Genomic DNA, 19,043 nt, shown 5'->3' on the forward strand with positions numbered 1-19,043 from the left:
CGGATGGGATTCAACTCACAAAAGTAATAAAATCTAACATTTGTTACATTTGAGTAAGTGAATGAGTGAGTATGGTTTTACGCTGCTTTTAGCAATATTCCAGCAATATCACGGCATGGTTACATTTGACCACTTTATAAATGGCATTGTGTGTACATAAAAACATTTTGTATACCTTTCTACAGACCCATTGTGATTATATTTCATAAGAACATGTTAACATAAACACCAGTAATTTGTTTGGCCTCAAAAGACTGAGATGCATGAACAGTGTGAATACTTTATGATGGCCAATGAAGCATGACGGATTTCACACAACATCCTGTCCCTACATGTTGGCTGTATGTTTGCCAACTGCAATCTCACCAGGAGATACCTGGTAACGAGGTAGCTGTCATCTGGAGAGGTCTCTCCCATCTGTTAGCAGTGTTCCAGCTGCCTGTTCATCATGCCATGACCAAGGATATCTAATCAGTCAATGCAACTATTTCTGTCAGTGATGTATGTCTAATGTATTGCACACAGTTCATGATCATGCTTGTGACTTTGCTGGAAATGAAACTTCAAGTTTCACTTGTCATTTAATCATTACACTATTACACTACAGTCAGCAATATTCCAGCATTGGGTCTATTCTGCCCAGTAGTCCCCATGAGAAGATCAAAATAGCTATAGGGCACTTGGGATCTGCCCTGAATCCCCTAGAGGTAAGAAGCAAGGGCACTGGGATCTATTCTGACCTGGAATTGCTATAGGAGAGATGCTCCAAACTTATTAAAATCTGGTACAATGTTATCAAATCAATAAACATAAAACTTGTAACATACCTCCCAATTCCTTCACATCCAATATGCAGTCATCAAATATCAGAGCTTTGATACTGAAACCTGAAAAAAAGACACCCAGTATTTAACACGATGAACACAACCTGGTCATTCTTCACAAACACCATCTAGTCATTCAACACGAACACATCCAGTCATTCAACATGATGAGCACCATCCAGTCATTCAACATGATGAGCACCACCTAGTCATTCAACATGAACACATCCAGTCATTCAACATGATGAGCACCATCCAGTCATTCAACATGATGAGCACCACCTAGTCATTCAACATGAACACATCCAGTCATTCAACATGATGAGCACCATCCAGTCATTCAACATGATGAGCACCACCTAGTCATTCAACATGAACACATCCAGTCATTCAACATGATGAGCACCATCCAGTCATTCAACATGATGAGCACCACCTAGTCATTCAACATGAACACATCCAGTCATTCAACATGATGAGCACCATCCAGTCATTCAACATGATGAGCACCACCTAGTCATTCAACATGAACACATCCAGTCATTCAACATGATGAGCACCATCCAGTCATTCAACATGATGAGCACCACCTAGTCATTCAACATGAACACATCCAGTAATTCAACATGAGCACCATCAAGTCATTCAACATGATGAGCACCACCTAGTCATTCAACATGAACACATCCAGTCATTCAACATGAGCACCATCCAGTCATTCAACATGATGAGCACCACCTACTCATTCAACATGAACACATCCAGTCATTCAACATGATGAGCACCATCCAGTCATTCAACATGATGAGCACCACCTAGTCATTCAACATGAACACATCCAGTCATTCAACATGATGAGCACCATCCAGTCATTCAACATGATGAGCACCACCTAGTCATTCAACATGAACACATCCAGTCATTCAACATGATGAGCACCATCCAGTCATTCAACATGATGAGCACCACCTAGTCATTCAACATGAACACATCCAGTCATTCAACATGATGAGCACCATCCAGTCATTCAACATGATGAGCACCACCTAGTCATTCAACATGAACACATCCAGTAATTCAACATGAGCACCATCAAGTCATTCAACATGATGAGCACCACCTAGTCATTCAACATGAACACATCCAGTCATTCAACATGAGCACCATCCAGTCATTCAACATGATGAGCACCACCTACTCATTCAACATGAACACATCCAGTCATTCAACATGATGAGCACCATCCAGTCATTCAACATGATGAGCACCACCTAGTCATTCAACATGAACACATCCAGTCATTCAACATGAGCACCATCAAGTCATTCAACATGATGAGCACCACCTAGTCATTCAACATGAACACATCCAGTCATTCAACATGATGAGCACCATCCAGTCATTCAACATGATGAGCACCACCTGGTCATTCAACATGAACACATCCAGTCATTCAACATGATGAGCACCATCCAGTCATTCAACATGATAAGCACCATCCAGTCATTCAACATGAACATCATTCAGTCATTCAACACGAACACATCCAGTCATTCAACATGATGAGCACCATCCAGTAATTCAACATGATGAGCACCATCCAGTCATTCAACATGATGAGCACCATCCAGTCATTCAACATGAACATCATCCAGTCATTCAACATAATGAACACCATCCAGTCATTCAACATGATGAGCACCATCCAGCCATTCAACATGAACACCATCCAGTCATTCAACATGATGAGCACCATCCAGTCATTCAACATGATGAGCACCACCTAGTCATTCAACATGAACATATCCAGTCATTCAACATGATGAGCACCATCCAGTCATTCAACATGATGAGCACCATCCAGTCATTCAACATGATGAACACCATCCAGTCATTCAACATGAACATCATCCAGTCATTCAACATGATGAGCACCATCCAGTCATTCAACATGATGAACACCATCCAGTCATTCAACATGATGAGCACCATCCAGTCATTCAACATGATGAGCACCACCTAGTCATTCAACATAAACATATCCAGTCATTCAACATGATGAACACCATCCAGTCATTCAACATGATGAACACCATCCAGTCATTCAACATAATGAACACCATCCAGTCATTCAACATGATGAGCACCATCCAGTCATTCAACATGATGAACACCATCCAGTCATTCAACATGATGAGCACCATCCAGTCATTCAACATGATAAGCACCATTCAGTCATTAAACATAATGAACACCATCCAGTCATTCAACATGATGAGCACCACCTAGCCATTCAACATGAACATATCCAGTCATTCAACACGAACACATCCAGTCATTCAACATATACAAAATCCTAGTCATTCAACATGATGAACACCATCTGGTCATTCTACATGAACACCATTCAGTCATTAAACATAATGAACACCATCCAGTCATTCAACATCATGAGCACCATCCAGCCATTCAACATGAACACCATCCAGTCATTTAAAATGATGAACACCAGCCAGTCATTCAACATGATGAGCACCATCTAGTCATTCAACATGAACATCCAGTCATTCAACATGATGAACACCCTCCAGCCATTCAACATGAACACCATCCAGTCATTCAACATGAACACCGTCCAGTCATTCAACATGAACACCAGTCATTCAACATGAACATCATCCAGTCATTCAACATGATGAACACCATCCAGTCATTTAACATGATGAACACCACCCAGTCATTCAACATGAACAGATCCAGTCATTCAACATGATGAAGACCATCCAGTCATTCAACACAAACATATTAAGTCATTCAACATGATGAACACCAGCCAGCCATTCAACATGATGAACACCATCCAGTCATTCAACATGAACATATCCAGTCATTCAACATGATGAACACCATCCGGCCATTCAACATGATGAACACCAGCCAGTCATTCAACATGAACACCATCCAGTCATTCAACATGAACATCCAGTCATTTAAAATCATGAACACCATCCAGTCATTCAACACAAACACCATCCAGTCATTCAACATGTTGAACACCATCCAAAAATTGAGAATCTTAAACCAATACTAGACAAACTAACCACCTACCAATGGCAAAAAATTCCCTTATCAAACTATACATTGGATGGAGACAATCTGTACAAATTCAACGTTAAGTTTAATCAGTCTTGTTGTTTAAGAGAAAAAGCAGAAAATGAAATTGATACATTAGCTGGCATTGCCAAAATCAGATTAATGTCACTGAAATATAAATGTATTTAAAAAAGATAAAAAGTAAATGTTTCACATATCATACATATCCAATTTCATCACATTATCTTTAAAACTGGGGGCCAAGAGCCAAAAATAGTCTTATCAACATGGCTGCCATGCTGCACACTACACATTAGGCTGAGATGATGTGAACCATCTTGAAAAAGTCTAATTGCGGGATCAACCATGCAGGGTTTCAGCTTCTTCACGTCCTTGGTTTCATAAGGTTAGGGACAGTTGCTAAATGTCCAATACCACAACAGTAACACAATAAGCAGTGAGGCCACTTTGATTTTGACAAGTACCAGGATGTAATGATGGCATCCTGCTGCAGAAGACAGAAGACTCTGTATGTCGAGCTGATGGTACAGACTATTTCCAATCAATAAAGTTTGGAACTCTGCTTGTGTCAGCATGTAAATGAACATTTTTGTATTGCCACACTATTTGTGTGACATTTCACCATCATCAAATAACATGGCTTCTTTGCCCATCGGCACTTGTACCGAACTCGTTCCGCCAACACTCACCGACATTTCATCTCATTTATTTAGAGTTGGGCAACAATTACGACCCTCCCAACTTTTGATGTCCAACTCTGGATCAGATCAGGTCTATTTTTGATGGCCAAGTCCGCACTGACTTTGCCCATGGCTGAAGCAATTTCTGTTTTGTTTGCAGAGACGGAGCTAAGAGGGGAAATGCTTTATGTTGATCACCGAAATCTTGTTAGAACTTTGAGAAGTGAAACACAGAGCCCCAAGCCATCTTTAAAACTATATTTCACTCGCCCACGGAAAACCATTTTGTCAATCACAGGTGATAAAAACATGTCTTGCCGAAAGTTTGTAAGATGATATTATAACCTGTTTCCTATGCCTGATGTGCTTCTCACATAGTCACTTCCTTTGTACAGACTTGTGCATGGACTGAACATCTCGTATACATGCCCGCTGTCACTCATTGAAATGAAGGAATGATCATGTCATTGTTTTGTGACATGCTCTCCCCAAACTCTGCAACAATATCTTGTTTCCTACCAACACATGTAATGTTTGTTTATTTTCAGTGGCATCTTAGAAGCTATAGAAACAACGAAAACAGTTCAACTTCCTTATTCTTTCAGTGCAACATTTCACTAATTTGAGAACAGATGTTAGTGCCGTTGCCCCTGATACCTAGTGACTTACCCACGGTGGGTGGAATGTTGTGGAACTCATCCCCACTGAGCAGAGCCAGGAGTCTTCCCCAGCCCCAAGTACACAACCCTCCACCCCCTGATGCCTTGTGACTTACCCACGGTGGGTGGAATGTTGTGGAACTCATCCCAACTGAGCAGATCCAGCACTCTTCCCCACCCCCACGTACACAACCCTCCACCCCCTGATGCCTTGTGACTTACCCACGGGGGCTGGAATGTTGTAAAACTCATCCCCACTGAGCAGATCCAGCACTCTTCCCCACCCCCACGTACACAACCCTCCACCCCCTGATGCCTTGTGACTTACCCACGGTGGGTGGAATGTTGTGGAACTCATCCCAACTGAGCAGATCCAGCACTCTTCCCCACCCCCAGGTACACAACCCTCCACCCCCTGATGCCTTGTGACTTACCCACGGGGGGTGGAATGTTGTGGAACTCATCCCCACTGAGCAGAGCCAGGAGTCTTCCCCTGCCCCGCACACAACCCTCCACCCCCTGATGCCCGTTGACTTACCCACGGTGGGTGGAATGTTGTGGAACTCATCCCCAGTGAGCAGAGCCAGCACTCTTCCCCACCCCCACGTACACAACCCTCCACCCCCTGATGCCCGGTGACTTACCCACGGTGGGTGGAATGTTGTGAAACTCATCCCCGCTGAGCAGAGCCAGTAGGGCACTCTTCCCAGCCCCCGTCAGCCCGATGCAGAGCACATTGAAGTTGGGCTTTGTCTCCGGGCTGCTCTTGCAACACAGTCGGCGATACAACTGAAATATAAGTATGAATGTTCTTAACATATCAAGACATTAAATTTCAATTCACAGAGTGATCTTAGTGTTTTCACCTAGTTCTCACAAACATAATAATTCAGTTTTGAATTACAAAAGGTTTGGCAAGGTTAATAACATTGATGAAAACAATATATAAAGTTCAAAACAACACAAATATGGTATTTCATATTAAAGAAATACAAGCGTTAGAATATAACACAGAAGCTTTTCCGACCGTGTGGGGCGATCAATAGTCACATTCACTGGCCCTGATTGACATGCACTTGCATGTACAGAGTTGTGTCCCTTAGGTCCCAGATTCGACCCACCAATTTTGATCCTTGTTGTCCACCATCCTACTCATACACAAGGGTCCAAGTGGGAAGTTGCCCCTTTTGTGTGTCAGTTGGTCTACAAATTTGTTGGCCTAACATTCAATGCAGGGGTTGAAACAAAATAAAAAACCCTTCCAGATCAGTACTGCTGAGGAATGAAAACGAAACTTGTAAGTCACACCATAACAGCAGTATGAATGCGAAACGACAACGAAAGATAACTGATTCGGTATCTCCTTAGAATAAAGAAGATTTTTATACATATTACAGCGTACAGGTAGCGTTGTAGCGAGGGATCACTGTATTTACCATTTCTTACAAACAGTAATTATAAAATCTCAGCGGTCAGTCTTGTAAAATGAAAAAGAAAAAAAAAACCTCATTGGTAGGACCTGTGTTACCTTAAACTATCCTCCCACACTGAAGGTGATATGACTAAAATACTCATTCTGCATGTTCACACACTCCGTGAAACAAGAGGAAGATAGGGCCTGAACTTCTCATTATACCATGGAGACAAGGCTGTAGTGGTCTTACAACAAATGAACTGCTTAGCAACTAACCATAACAAACAAGTTAATTCTCTCCGAGAGCTGTAACTCATTCACCAAAAGGTATTTCCCAGTTTTTACATTTTCATCCTACACATAATACTCATACACAATAATCACTCACTGGCTTTTGGAATGAAATGAATACCTCAACACAGCTACTACTCTTTGATAATGTAATTAATGTGTGCAATATTATCAGGAATTCATCTGGACCTGCTCAGAGGCTGATATTCGCTCTCATATGTCAGCAAACATTGAACAAGGAACAATTCTCAGTTAATACAGTCATAACTAATGTGGTTCCCTTGTTAGGCTGGCCTATACTTCACTGATCACTAAACATGGCCCGTACCCCTAAAATTTGACGAAGAGAAAGAGGTCTTAATGTTTAAATTAACAACATCATAATGAACATTGGGAAGGCAATGTTAAAATACAACATTTATATACTTCAGAAATAAGGAAAATAAAACCTTTAAAAAAATCCAATTACTGAACAAAATTACACTGTTTTGATTATTTCCAAATTTGTTGTTGCACTTTGTTTTTCATCACAGATAATCGCCTGGTTAAAGTGTCACCACTGTGTGAAATGTTAACATGAAACTGAAGTATGTGTGCAACTGTCTACAGCTGGAGCCACATGAGCAGTCCTTGAACAACACTTCCCATTGTGTGGCTTCCCACAAAGTTCAGCCTCTCAAACAGGATGCTGTAGCAGTCCACTGGGGACATTCTCATGTCACATCACACTTACACTTCTACGTTTGTTTGTTTGTTTGTCTACACCAGACTCACCATTACTCGAGCTATATGATAGTAGCCTGTAAGTAATCAAGTCTTGCCCAGACAATCCAGTGATTGATATTGAGACCAATGATCCAAGCTGCCGTTGTACGATGACATCAAACCATGTTTGTTTGTTTGTTGTTTAACGCCACACTCAGTAATATTACAGCTATATGACGGCGGTCTGTCAATAATCAAGTCTGGACCAGACAATCCAGTGATTGACAACATGAGCATCGAGCAATTGGGATCGATGACATGCATCAACCAAGTCAGCGACCCTGACTACCCAATCCGGTTAGTCGCCTATTACGACAAGCATAGTCGCATTTTACGGCAAGCATGGGTTGCTGAAGACCTATTCTACCTCGGATCTTCACGGGCGACACCAAACCAACCAAGTCACCAAGAGTGACCACTTGATCCATTTGGTCGCCTCTTACAACCACCATAGGTTCCTAGTAGGGATGGGCCAAGTCCAAATTTACTACCCAGGTACCTGACCCCCCTATGTCTGACCCGACCCAGGTACCCACTGTAGGTCTCAAGAGTTTGGTACAAAATGTCTGATTGGGAATTGTTCTTTCCGAGGCCTGGTAAAAACTATTCAGCTTCTTGTTGAAACATATCTTATGATGCATACACTGAATTTGACAAAGCTTTATCTTTACTCAAACACATAAAAGTCAGTAGGAATGCATGGGTAGTCAGGAAGAAATGCAAACATTAGCAACTTGTAGTGTGCGTATGAATATGGTGCGGACAGACCTTAGATCTTAAACGGAGCGATTCCAGGATTCGAACCAAGCATACTGGCACAAATGTACACATCGAATTGAGGCGTCCGACACCACGCCTCTAAATGACCCGAAAAAATGAAAACATAAACAATCTAAATGTGTACTTTAAACCAAGGGACTTCCCGTCAGGGAAAACTTACACACTTGCACAAACCTGACACATGTTCTCACTGACGAAACACGGGCACAGTTTACTCACAATTTGTGTAATTCAAAATCTAACACTTGGAAACTGCTGTGAACATGAATTTTAGTTTTACTGTAACAACGTTATCATGGTTATAATCATTTAACAATATATCACATGACTAAACAGGGCTCAATTTCGCTATATAAAACATGCACCAGTGCAACTTATTATTGAAAAATGAAACCTGATATTTTTGTCTATATGCACCAAAAACTTCAAATTTTTATCTGACTATAAACCTTTCCTGTCCACACAACATCAACTTTGAACACATTCAGTACCTCAAAAAATTATTCAAGATACTCTTTCTAATCCCTGAATAATGTGTAAATTGTGACACATGACAGTCATCAGAGATCTGACAGTTTCTTCTTTAGACTATTTTATGCATGTATGTGTAAACTTTGATAAATTTATGAGACCAGGGAGGACCTGGTTCATCCTGGTGCTTTTCAAGTCAACATGCACCTGGTGAAGTTAGGTTCCTTAAATAAAGCCCTGCTAACCGCATGTCCGGGTAGTTCCATGAGTACCCGGAATGGACCCACCCAACCCGAGTACCCCATCCCAGCCCCAGCTGTAAGGGACATATCTAACCCTGAATCCCCAGGGCCAGTGCTACTGTGACTGCACACACTGAACTCAACCATACAGCCGCGTTGGAAACTGGCACTGGTCATATAGTCCTTGCCAAACTGCCCAATAGTTAAGGTATCATAAGGACTAGCAGAAATATGCCATAATTATGGGTCTGGCAATTTGTTATCATTATAAGGAAGAGTGGGCTAAAACTGTTAGGTTATACCACTGTACAGAACAGATATTCTGCAGCATGGAAATGTATAGTCCATGGCATCCTTCATTACCCAGTGTATTATTTCTCCAAGCTATTATGATAAACTTCCTCGACACTTGAATGACACTGTTCTCTCGTGACAGAAACAGGCACCAACATCACTTGACTTGTTGTGTGTCGTGCAGTTTCAACTACAATTAGGAACGCCTAGCTCCTTCCCAGCGCGTGACACCTTCGTTACACTCTCGGTAACATCGCTGCCACCAATGTGGGCGCGTCCATTACAAGAATCTTGAAATTTGGCCTCTAACCCCAAATGTAGTAACGCTCATACTTTTGTTTATGTCTTTGGGAATGCCATGATAGTGAATTTTGAAAAGGTTTACGACTGACCATGTTTTCCAGATGAATTTACTTTGTTGTTTGTATAAACAGATTCGTTCGAGATTGCAGACTAACGGAAAATCAACCCACTTCTCCCTTACATTATTACTATATCAATAACACGATAGTTTTAATGAAATAGAAATTCAAATTGACAAACAAAGAAAGTAATTTAGCAGGGGTAAGTGTATTCGACGTCACGACAGTCGTCACTTGTTTGTAAACATAACGGTCATTCGGTTGCGAGTTCAACTCCAAGCATGGTTGGGGCGACCTATCACAGTGGGGAGTTTTGACTGGTGGCAGCGATAGTATGGAGAGCTCCGCGAACGAGACATTGCTGTGAGGAGCTTGCTAGGAACGCCTGAAGGCATGATGACTTCCCTCCCACTATCTCGATACCCAGAAAAAACATCTTACAGCAACAAGTTCATTAATAACAGATTTTTTATGTAACTAAATGTTTTGAGGACGCGCTCGTATAAGGCCTTAAATATTGAAGGTAGATCTGTAACAATATTGAAATTCTTGTTCACAAGAGCAATTTTTATTGGTTGTCAATGTCAAGCTCATGAGTAAGAGGCTGTGAGTGCAGGGTTAGTGATGAGTGATTGCGGTGGTGATGTCTTTGCGTCAGATAGATTCAGGGTGTTTATCATAATCAAATGGCGCTATAATACCCTGGGAAATGCAGAGTTAACCCAGGTCTTATTGTTTATGCCTGAAAGCATTTGCCAGATGCCAGCAATCAGGATTTGGAATGACATTGTAAGAGAAAGACAAAAATGAGATAGTGGCAAATTATTAATCAAGGAAAAGGAAATGCATGTTCTAATTCTATGCCCTCAGGGCTTTTTTCTAACGGAAGCAAAGATTGAATATTCTTCATACTAAATCTCTGAGTGATGATTTAATTGAGGTCGGGATGAAGGAATGGCCATCCTGTCCCCCTGTGAGAACTGTTTTCAGTATTTACTATTGATGTGCTTTATGAACAAAGCTAGCTAATGCTCACAGCCTTCTATACAGTGATGCAGATCTTTCCCACGAATTACTGTGTCCAATCAATCATCTGTATTTGTAAACTATTTGTGTAACTGAAATTCTACCATGGACTTGGGATAGGTCAGTCAGAGGTATCAAATCCCAATAACCACCTCTTATTTCAGGGCTGCATTACCGCAGAAACTAATACTCATAGAAAAGGACTTCTTTCACAGTCACTGTCGGGAGGCCTTATAAAATAATTATATGCACAATTTTACAATACGTACAATTAAGGGTTACACAATGCAGAGTTGCGGTTACTACAATATTCCAAGTATGTGTGTCAATACATTTGGAACACAATAGAAATTAACAAAGCAGGAGTATTGAAACTTTTAGAGAGCACAGAGAGGTAGAAATTTGACACTTTTCTACAGTTGATTGCCGTAATACTTTCTTTGTCACCATGAGTGGTGTGACATCATAACAGTGCATCATAGAACTAAACCTTGTGAGGCTTTCTTTAGGGGTGCCCACTTCACGCTGGATTATGATGTTGCTGTGCCATGCATTTTCAATGCCTGTCCTATGTGCAAGTAAAACCAATGTTATATACAAGATCAAACTATGTTTAATGGCTATCATCAGTGTATCCTTATCTCAAAGTGGTATATATTGAAAGTGAGTGAGTGAGTGAGTATGGTTTTAAGCCGCATTTAGCAATATTCCAGCAATATCACAGCGGGGGGACACAAGAAATGGGCTTCACTCATTGTACCCATTTCGGGAATCGAACGCAAGTCTTCGGTGTGATGAGCGAACGCTTTAACCACTAGGCTACCCGACCGCCCCTAGTATATGTTGAGAACCTCTACAGACTGAAAAATACAGTTTTGCCTGCCCATCTTCAAAGTTACCAATTTTGAATATTGACAAATCGCCAAAACTAAGAGACAGATCATGTCAATATTCAGCTTAATTAAATTAATTAATGCAAACAAAAACTTGAAAGCCTACAAGGAGTTATAAGAAAACTGAAGACATAAGTTGTCTTAAAATTATCTTCCAGAGAGTTGGGCAGGTGGAGGAAAATTTCATGCAGCTCGACAGAAAAATTACCAGCCACGGGCCGGCGGGCAGGCAGTTATTTTGGACACTGCTTGTTTGAAGTGGATGATGGACTCTTGATATGTCCATATGGACGACCACTTTCACCGTTAAGATGCAGCAGGTCATCATTGTGGACTCATGGAAAGGACTTTTCAAAAGTTGCTCTCAGAGTTCAGTTGATATTCAAATATTTTCTGCATGAATACTAAACTCTAATGAAATGAACAAAATATGATTTCATCCTAAGGAGAAACATACAAAGTTCAGCTCCCTCGGTCAGCAGGGTCAATCAATTTCAGAGAAACCAAATATACATTTTGAAAGAATTGAAGAACATGGTCTAAATAAATTCAAAAGAGAAGCCTTATATTAAAAATGTGATTTGAACTTCATGAACAAACTGGGGTGTCAATGGTGGGAACGAGCATGTGAAGTTTGAGCGGCACTGGTCCAGTGTTTTGAGGGTATGTTTATGGTGCACAACGAAGAACAGACCCCAATATAACATGCATAAAGACACTTGACTTTTAGTCCTGGTGAGAGGCGGGTCCAGGATGTTGACATAGCACGTCTGTATCACAGATCATGGGCAACCTATTTATGTAACGTAAGAGTGCTCTACTTAGTGGTAAAAGCATCGTGTTTCATGAATTTGACAGCACAACCGGACCCGCCTATGATTATATTACGTCAAAATAATATTAAACCTTTTGATGAACTTTTGGTAATATTAGTTGTGACAATCTACAATTTCTTTGAACAAATAAGCAATGATGCTACGTTTGTCCTTCTGGTAACCATGGTAACCTGAAGGTCATGTTATTGAACTAAACTGTACCTGATACTTGAAGAACTCTAAACAAGTCTAACTGAAGACTTTAACAGTTAAACTGCATTGGGTTTCTCTATCACAACCATAACAATAAAGTGCCTTGGTCTGGGGGAGAATTGTCATGGATCAGGAATCACACATGCCTGTTGACATTCGCTAATAAGATGAGTGTATATAATATATACCACTACCACATCCATCATAATATGCACTCCTCCTTGAGCAGCGTTAGAAATTGGCATTGGCCCTGTAGTCCTTGCCAAACTGCCCAATAGTAAAGGTATCATAAGGACTAGTAGAAATTTGCCATTTTAAGGGATTTGCTATATGTTATCATTATATGGACTAGTAGACTAAAACTGTTAGTTTCAACTGCTGTTGAGGAACACTCCCTAATGTTATATACATATCAGAGGGGTACACGAAATACCTGATCTAGACTACCAGTTGTCAGACTTCCATTTGGCGGAAACCTTAGTGGCCGAGCGACTTTGGTCGCTGACTTTGTGTGATGGCGATTTGGTGCCTCACTCTGAGATGGACCAAAAAAGTACTAGCATTTGTACTTTACTAAGAAAGCTTAATCCCAAATATAACATATTTTACCCTAATATTTAGTTTCCAGCAACTTGTGTCCTGGTACAAGATCAGGTAGAATGGGCAGCTCTAAGTGTATGACAAATTAGTAAATAATTTACAGCAAGCGACAAGTGATATTAATAGTGTAACTACAATACAGGTGTAGAAATAACAGACATGATGGGTCTGTGGCTGGTAGCAGTGATTTATCAAAGGTTTATGTATCTCTTTTCTAGTACAGGGGACTCAGTACAGTGAGTTAGTGAGTATTGTTTTACGCCGCTTTTAGCAATATTCCAGCAATATCACGGCGGGGGACACCAGAAATGGGCTTCACACATTGTGCCCATGTCGGGAATCGAACCCAGGTCTTCGGCGTGATGAACGAACGCTTTAACCACTCGACTACCCGACCGCCCCGGGACTCAGCACAATATTTGGGGATCACAGACCAGCTCAAAGTGGATGCTTCACTAAATAGATGGTAAATATACATGCACATCTATTAGTGGAAATATGGTATATTGTTCTGTTATATATATAGTACTACAGAGCTCCAGATAACCTTTCAAGAAATTGAGTTTTCACTCTAAGGTTTCTATTTTAATTGGGTTATTACATTTTTCATTGGGTGACCAATATTTTTTCACTCATTTATTCATTACTCTATTGTTTTTTCCCCAAAATTAGTGAACATTTTAAGATTTTGAAAAAAATTAAATAATGTTTTAGATGTATATAACGGTTCTAAATATATAAGATTGACTCGGAAAGTAAATTAGCTTGTAATTGTGTTTCGGAAATTAGCTCCTTTGTACGCATGCTGAAAAGCTTCACTGGGTATTTCAGGTGCTGTGTTTATACATTTGAGTTTGTCCTTTAATGCACGCGTTTCTGTACGCAAGATAATTGAAAGTAATTGGGTTTTTAATATTTTGGGGGGTATTTTACACACATACGCTGCTTATCTGTAGCTCTGGCGCTAAGTGGTGTCAATGCATATTTACATATGTATCATAAGGAGACCCTCATAGATATAATCATAATGGTCGCAGAAAAAGCAGAATACCAGAAGTCATGCCAGTCAGCTGTGGAAAGCACAGATTATTGTCACTACTTAGGCAGACTATGATTTGATGACATGAGTAATGATAGTGTCAGGCTGGTTGTGCCAGACAAATTATCAACAATTATAGACAATTATCAGCGGAACTCTTACACAATCCACTATAGAATGTGCAGAGTGTAATTGAAGGTAGTCGTAAACATTGTTAATGTGATGCCAACAGATATAATCCGCACTAAGCGATTAAGATCGCCAACATTCCACCCCATCTTTCATTTCTTTTTTAAACCTATCACATGCTTTTTAAAATTGGGTTTAGTGACATGCATGCACACACGCATGCACGCACTCACGCATGCACACACACACCACACACACACACATTTTCTTTTCAGAATCAATGGTCTGGCTCTTGTCAGAGACCATGTCACAGGTTAATCCTTTGGGAGTATGTCCTGCTACTCAACTGATAAAAGCTCTTGGTGAAATTTAATATTATTTGTTAATGTGGAATACACGTCCCATTCTGTGTTATTTGGGGCAGAGGACCCCATAACTAAAATTCTAGTATAACAATCTCGAGAAAAAACTTGCACATGAGGCTGCAGGCTGAGACTGTTATTATAGAATTTTAGTTACGTGGTCTTGTGTTTCGGGATACCAGGTTTTTTCCCCCACTTTTATAGCAACATACAGAGCTACAGATAAGCAGCGTATTTGCGTAAATACCCCCGAAAAATATTCAAAACCGAATTACTTTCAATTACCTTTCATAAATAAACGCAAGCTTTAATTGAAAAACTCATTGTATAAAAACAGCTTGCATAATTACCCATTGAAGCTTTTTCAGCATGTGTACAACAGAGATAATTTTGGAAACACAATTACAAGCTAATTTACTTTCCCAGTCAAGCCTACATTTAGAACTGTTAGACATCTAAAAAATTATTTCATTTTTAAAAAAAATCTTAAAATGTTCACTCATTTTTGGAAAAACCCAATAGAGTGATGAATAGATGAGTGAAAAGACCTATTGGTTACCCAATCAAAATAGAAACCTTCGAGTGAAAACTCTGTCAATTGCTCAAAAAGTTATCTGGAGCTCTGAACATATTAGCCCATACCTAGCAGTCTTTGCTGGACAGTTGATTCTTTCCTTTCCTAAACCTGTGGCTACATATTACATAATCTAAATCAATACCGAATGCATACATCACCCTAAACAAATAGGAACATCATCTTTAGGCTTTCAAACGTTTTGTTTTTAGCTACGACATATAATATTGCTCGCATTGGCCTAACTTTGGATTAGACCAAAAGCTTAGAGGGTCGACTCACTTACCGTGTACACGCCAATCCGACAGAGTCCACAGAATAACTGAATATTGTCACACATTTCCAACAACCACTGATGTGACACGACCACAAACGACGGAAACCAGGTCTAATATTACATTCGTTTCTTGTAAGCTCTGTGACTGTCAGGATCGAGAATGGAATGTCATGGACTTTCAGGAACTGGTGGCATCAACGCGAGATCGGTTAATCACAAACATAAAGACGGGAAAAGTCAAACCATTTTAAACAGCAGTCTGGCAATTACTTCCCTCAGTTCTGCAGTGCCTGCATATTGATAGTAGCCAATTGACTCTATCGAACAAGTTTGGGCACAAGTGCAACCTGGTGCAGCACTAAACGTCAGAAAACATTAAGTATGGCGGTTTTTGACGTAGTACACTATAACTGATGACGTCGCGCACCTGCTATTTGAGGCCCATTTAGGGTTAAATTACAAACTAGGCACATCCATGTTTGAGAAGTGTCTAACAGTCACAAGTTCTCGATGGTTTTATAATCATATTAATTCATACCATGCAAACGTATGCAAATGACAGCATATTACTTTGTAAAATAGACTGTAATATGTGAAATATAAATAAATACCTCAATTGGGCCTGTTAACAGTGTGTCCATACATGCCCGTCCTTTTATTTGCCAAGATTTCAGTTATGGCCTTTCTTAATGTTATTTAATTACCAGTATCATTTGAAACGTAATTGTGAATGGAGGAACGTTTTTAAATGAGACAGATGTGCATAACAAACATCACTAAACAACAAAATGAAATTTTATCAATTTGTACATGGGGAAATTGACTTCCGTAACCCTTCAACAAGTACCATGTGACAAGTCTGTTTCCCCTCTCAAAGATTAGCATCATGTGGGCGTAGAATATTCTGAGATGTAACAATACAATAGTTTAAGTGACCTAAGACCAAATCTAGCGTTCTTATGATGTCTTCCTTTCGTTAGACCTAGCGACTAACCGGTTCTGGTGGTCAGACTCGCTGACTTTGTTGATGCATGTCTTCGTGTCCCAATCACTGGATTGTCTGGTCCAGACTCGATTATTTACAGTCCGCCGTCATATAGCTGGAATATAGCTGAGTGCGGGAACAAACAACAAAGATAGCAGTCTCTTATGTCTACCCGTGCTTCCTCGAATTAGTCCAAGGTAATGAATTTCTCATTAATTGAGGGGTAAAAGAAAGTATCCGAGTTTGTGTTTTTATGTAATAGAAAATTAAAAGAACTGTTTTTTAATTCTGATTATGTTTATTCAACCATCATTCACTCCTGCAACAGTTTGTTACAAGTAATCTGTGGCTGGGTAATTTTGTGTAAAAACAGATTTGATCAGTGAAGACTGGGGTAAGAAATGAATTTGCAACCACAGGACCCTACCATGTCTGAAATGTAAGTTTGTCCCGAAAAAGCAAATTTGTTGATTTTCAGAGATAAGATTCTAATATACCCATCAGCTGTTGTGAACTGTGCGAAACAAATCTTTTAAAGTTTTAAAACGTTTTCAATCAAATATATATTTAAAAAATATAACCACGTGCTGACTAAACGCCAGCTGGTACATGTATTTGTTATTTTTATATAATATCGCTAACTTCAGATATTTTCAACTGAAAATGAAACATGATTCAATTAACTGAGAAGTATAGTTACTTTTGCTCCTCAATTCATTGAATCCGTACACATATATCAGTATAATGGTGGGTCGTGTATATCCTGAATAATACCACTCCCTTAACGTGAGGAGACAGTGAATACAGACAGGGCCCACGTCTGGCCCAGAAGTATTTACAGCAAACACTGAGTAGATAGAACACACATTTGATCAAGAATAACTAATGCACGCGCTGAACAGATATAAACCACATTTGAACACATTACGGTATGGAATCGCAGAACGGCAGTTGTGAATTACACCCTCCATTTTGAACGGATTGTATAAAAATGACGTCAGTTTGCATGACATAGTTAAAAATATGAATCTAGTGTGCACATTTTAGTTGGTATATTCTGCTATTTTGTATTCTAAAATAATGAACGTTTCTCTTAACTTGCGCACGTGTTAGCGTCCTTTCTGGTAAAATCCGTTCAAAATAGAGGGAGTAATTCAGATCAGCCGTGCTGCGATTCCATACTGTGTCGAGAGTCCCGTATGATGCCTTGAAAAGGTAAACAAAATATAACCGGAAAACGTTGAAGCGCGGCATCAGAAGGTGCCTAAATGATTTCTGTGCATTCCGTGAGCACTAAATTAGGTCAACATAGACTGAGAGAGTGAAAACAATATTTATGTTTACATGACAACAGTACATAATTTATTCATCCTCTTAACAGTTCTTTTCATTTCAATTACATAACAAAAACCTCGGTATACTTTCTTTTGCCCCTCATTTTATGAGAAATTTGTCATAGTGGACTAATTAGAGGAGGGATGGGTAGACGTGAGAGACTGCTATCTTTGTTTGTTGTTTAACACAACCAGCAATATTCCAGCTATATGACAGCGGTCTGTAAATAATCGAGTCTGGACCAGACAATCCAGTCATTGACATCATGAGCATCGATCCACGCAATTGGGATACGATGACATTCATCAACCAAGTCAGCGAGCCTGACCCCCGATCCCGTAAGTCGCCTCTTACGACAAGCATAGTCGCCTTTTACGGCAAGCATGGGTTGCTGAAGATCTTTTCTCACACCTCCTTAAAAGTGAAGAAAGATTTCCAGTCTATAAGGCTACGGTACACTTTAAAACAATAAATGCCAACATTAACAAATAAAATCAAATCGCATATGATGATACTACCACACATGTACTGCTGTATATATGTACCGTTGTAGAAGTTGTACATTTTGGGAAATTATCGTGCCATTGTGTATGTAGCGTCAATAGTCACTGAAGCGTACGTAAACTGTCTTGCACGAAGTGTCTGTTAGTCCAATCTCATTAAAATCAGATCTTAGTTCTCGCAACCGCTAAACAAAGCTGTTGCGAGAACTAAGATCTGATTTTAATGAGATTGCTGTTAGTCAAATATGTCTCCCTCATATGAAGACGACGATGTGGATGATTATCGCGAATCGAAAGGCAGGGTGGCCATTCCGTTATTTAAAGTGGTCGCACCCCGTAGGTATCACCACTACTACGCGACGACTATGATGTTTTGGAATAGTCAACAGTGCGAGA

The 19,043-nt window shown here is 40.0% G+C and overlaps 1 protein-coding gene across 1 annotated transcript in view; it reads right to left on the reverse strand.

The window, feature by feature from the left end:
• Window positions 1–16,205, reverse strand: part of LOC124136907 (ADP-ribosylation factor-like protein 15) — a 28,971-nt gene extending 12,766 nt beyond the window's left edge. The window contains exons 1-3 of the mRNA XM_046502950.2: window positions 15,834–16,205; window positions 5,922–6,066; window positions 828–887 (exon numbers count right to left, since the gene is read on the reverse strand). Of these exons, the coding sequence (XP_046358906.1) occupies window positions 828–887; window positions 5,922–6,066; window positions 15,834–15,887 (259 nt within the window). The 5' untranslated portion in view covers window positions 15,888–16,205. The remainder of the gene's footprint in view (window positions 1–827; window positions 888–5,921; window positions 6,067–15,833) is intronic.
• Between the last annotated feature and the right edge of the window lie 2,838 nt (window positions 16,206–19,043).

The sequence above is a fragment of the Haliotis rufescens genome, unplaced genomic scaffold (assembly GCF_023055435.1).
Source record: "Haliotis rufescens isolate VD_foot unplaced genomic scaffold, xgHalRufe1.0.p SCAF_1, whole genome shotgun sequence".
In the NCBI taxonomy this organism is placed as follows: domain Eukaryota; kingdom Metazoa; phylum Mollusca; class Gastropoda; order Lepetellida; family Haliotidae; genus Haliotis; species Haliotis rufescens.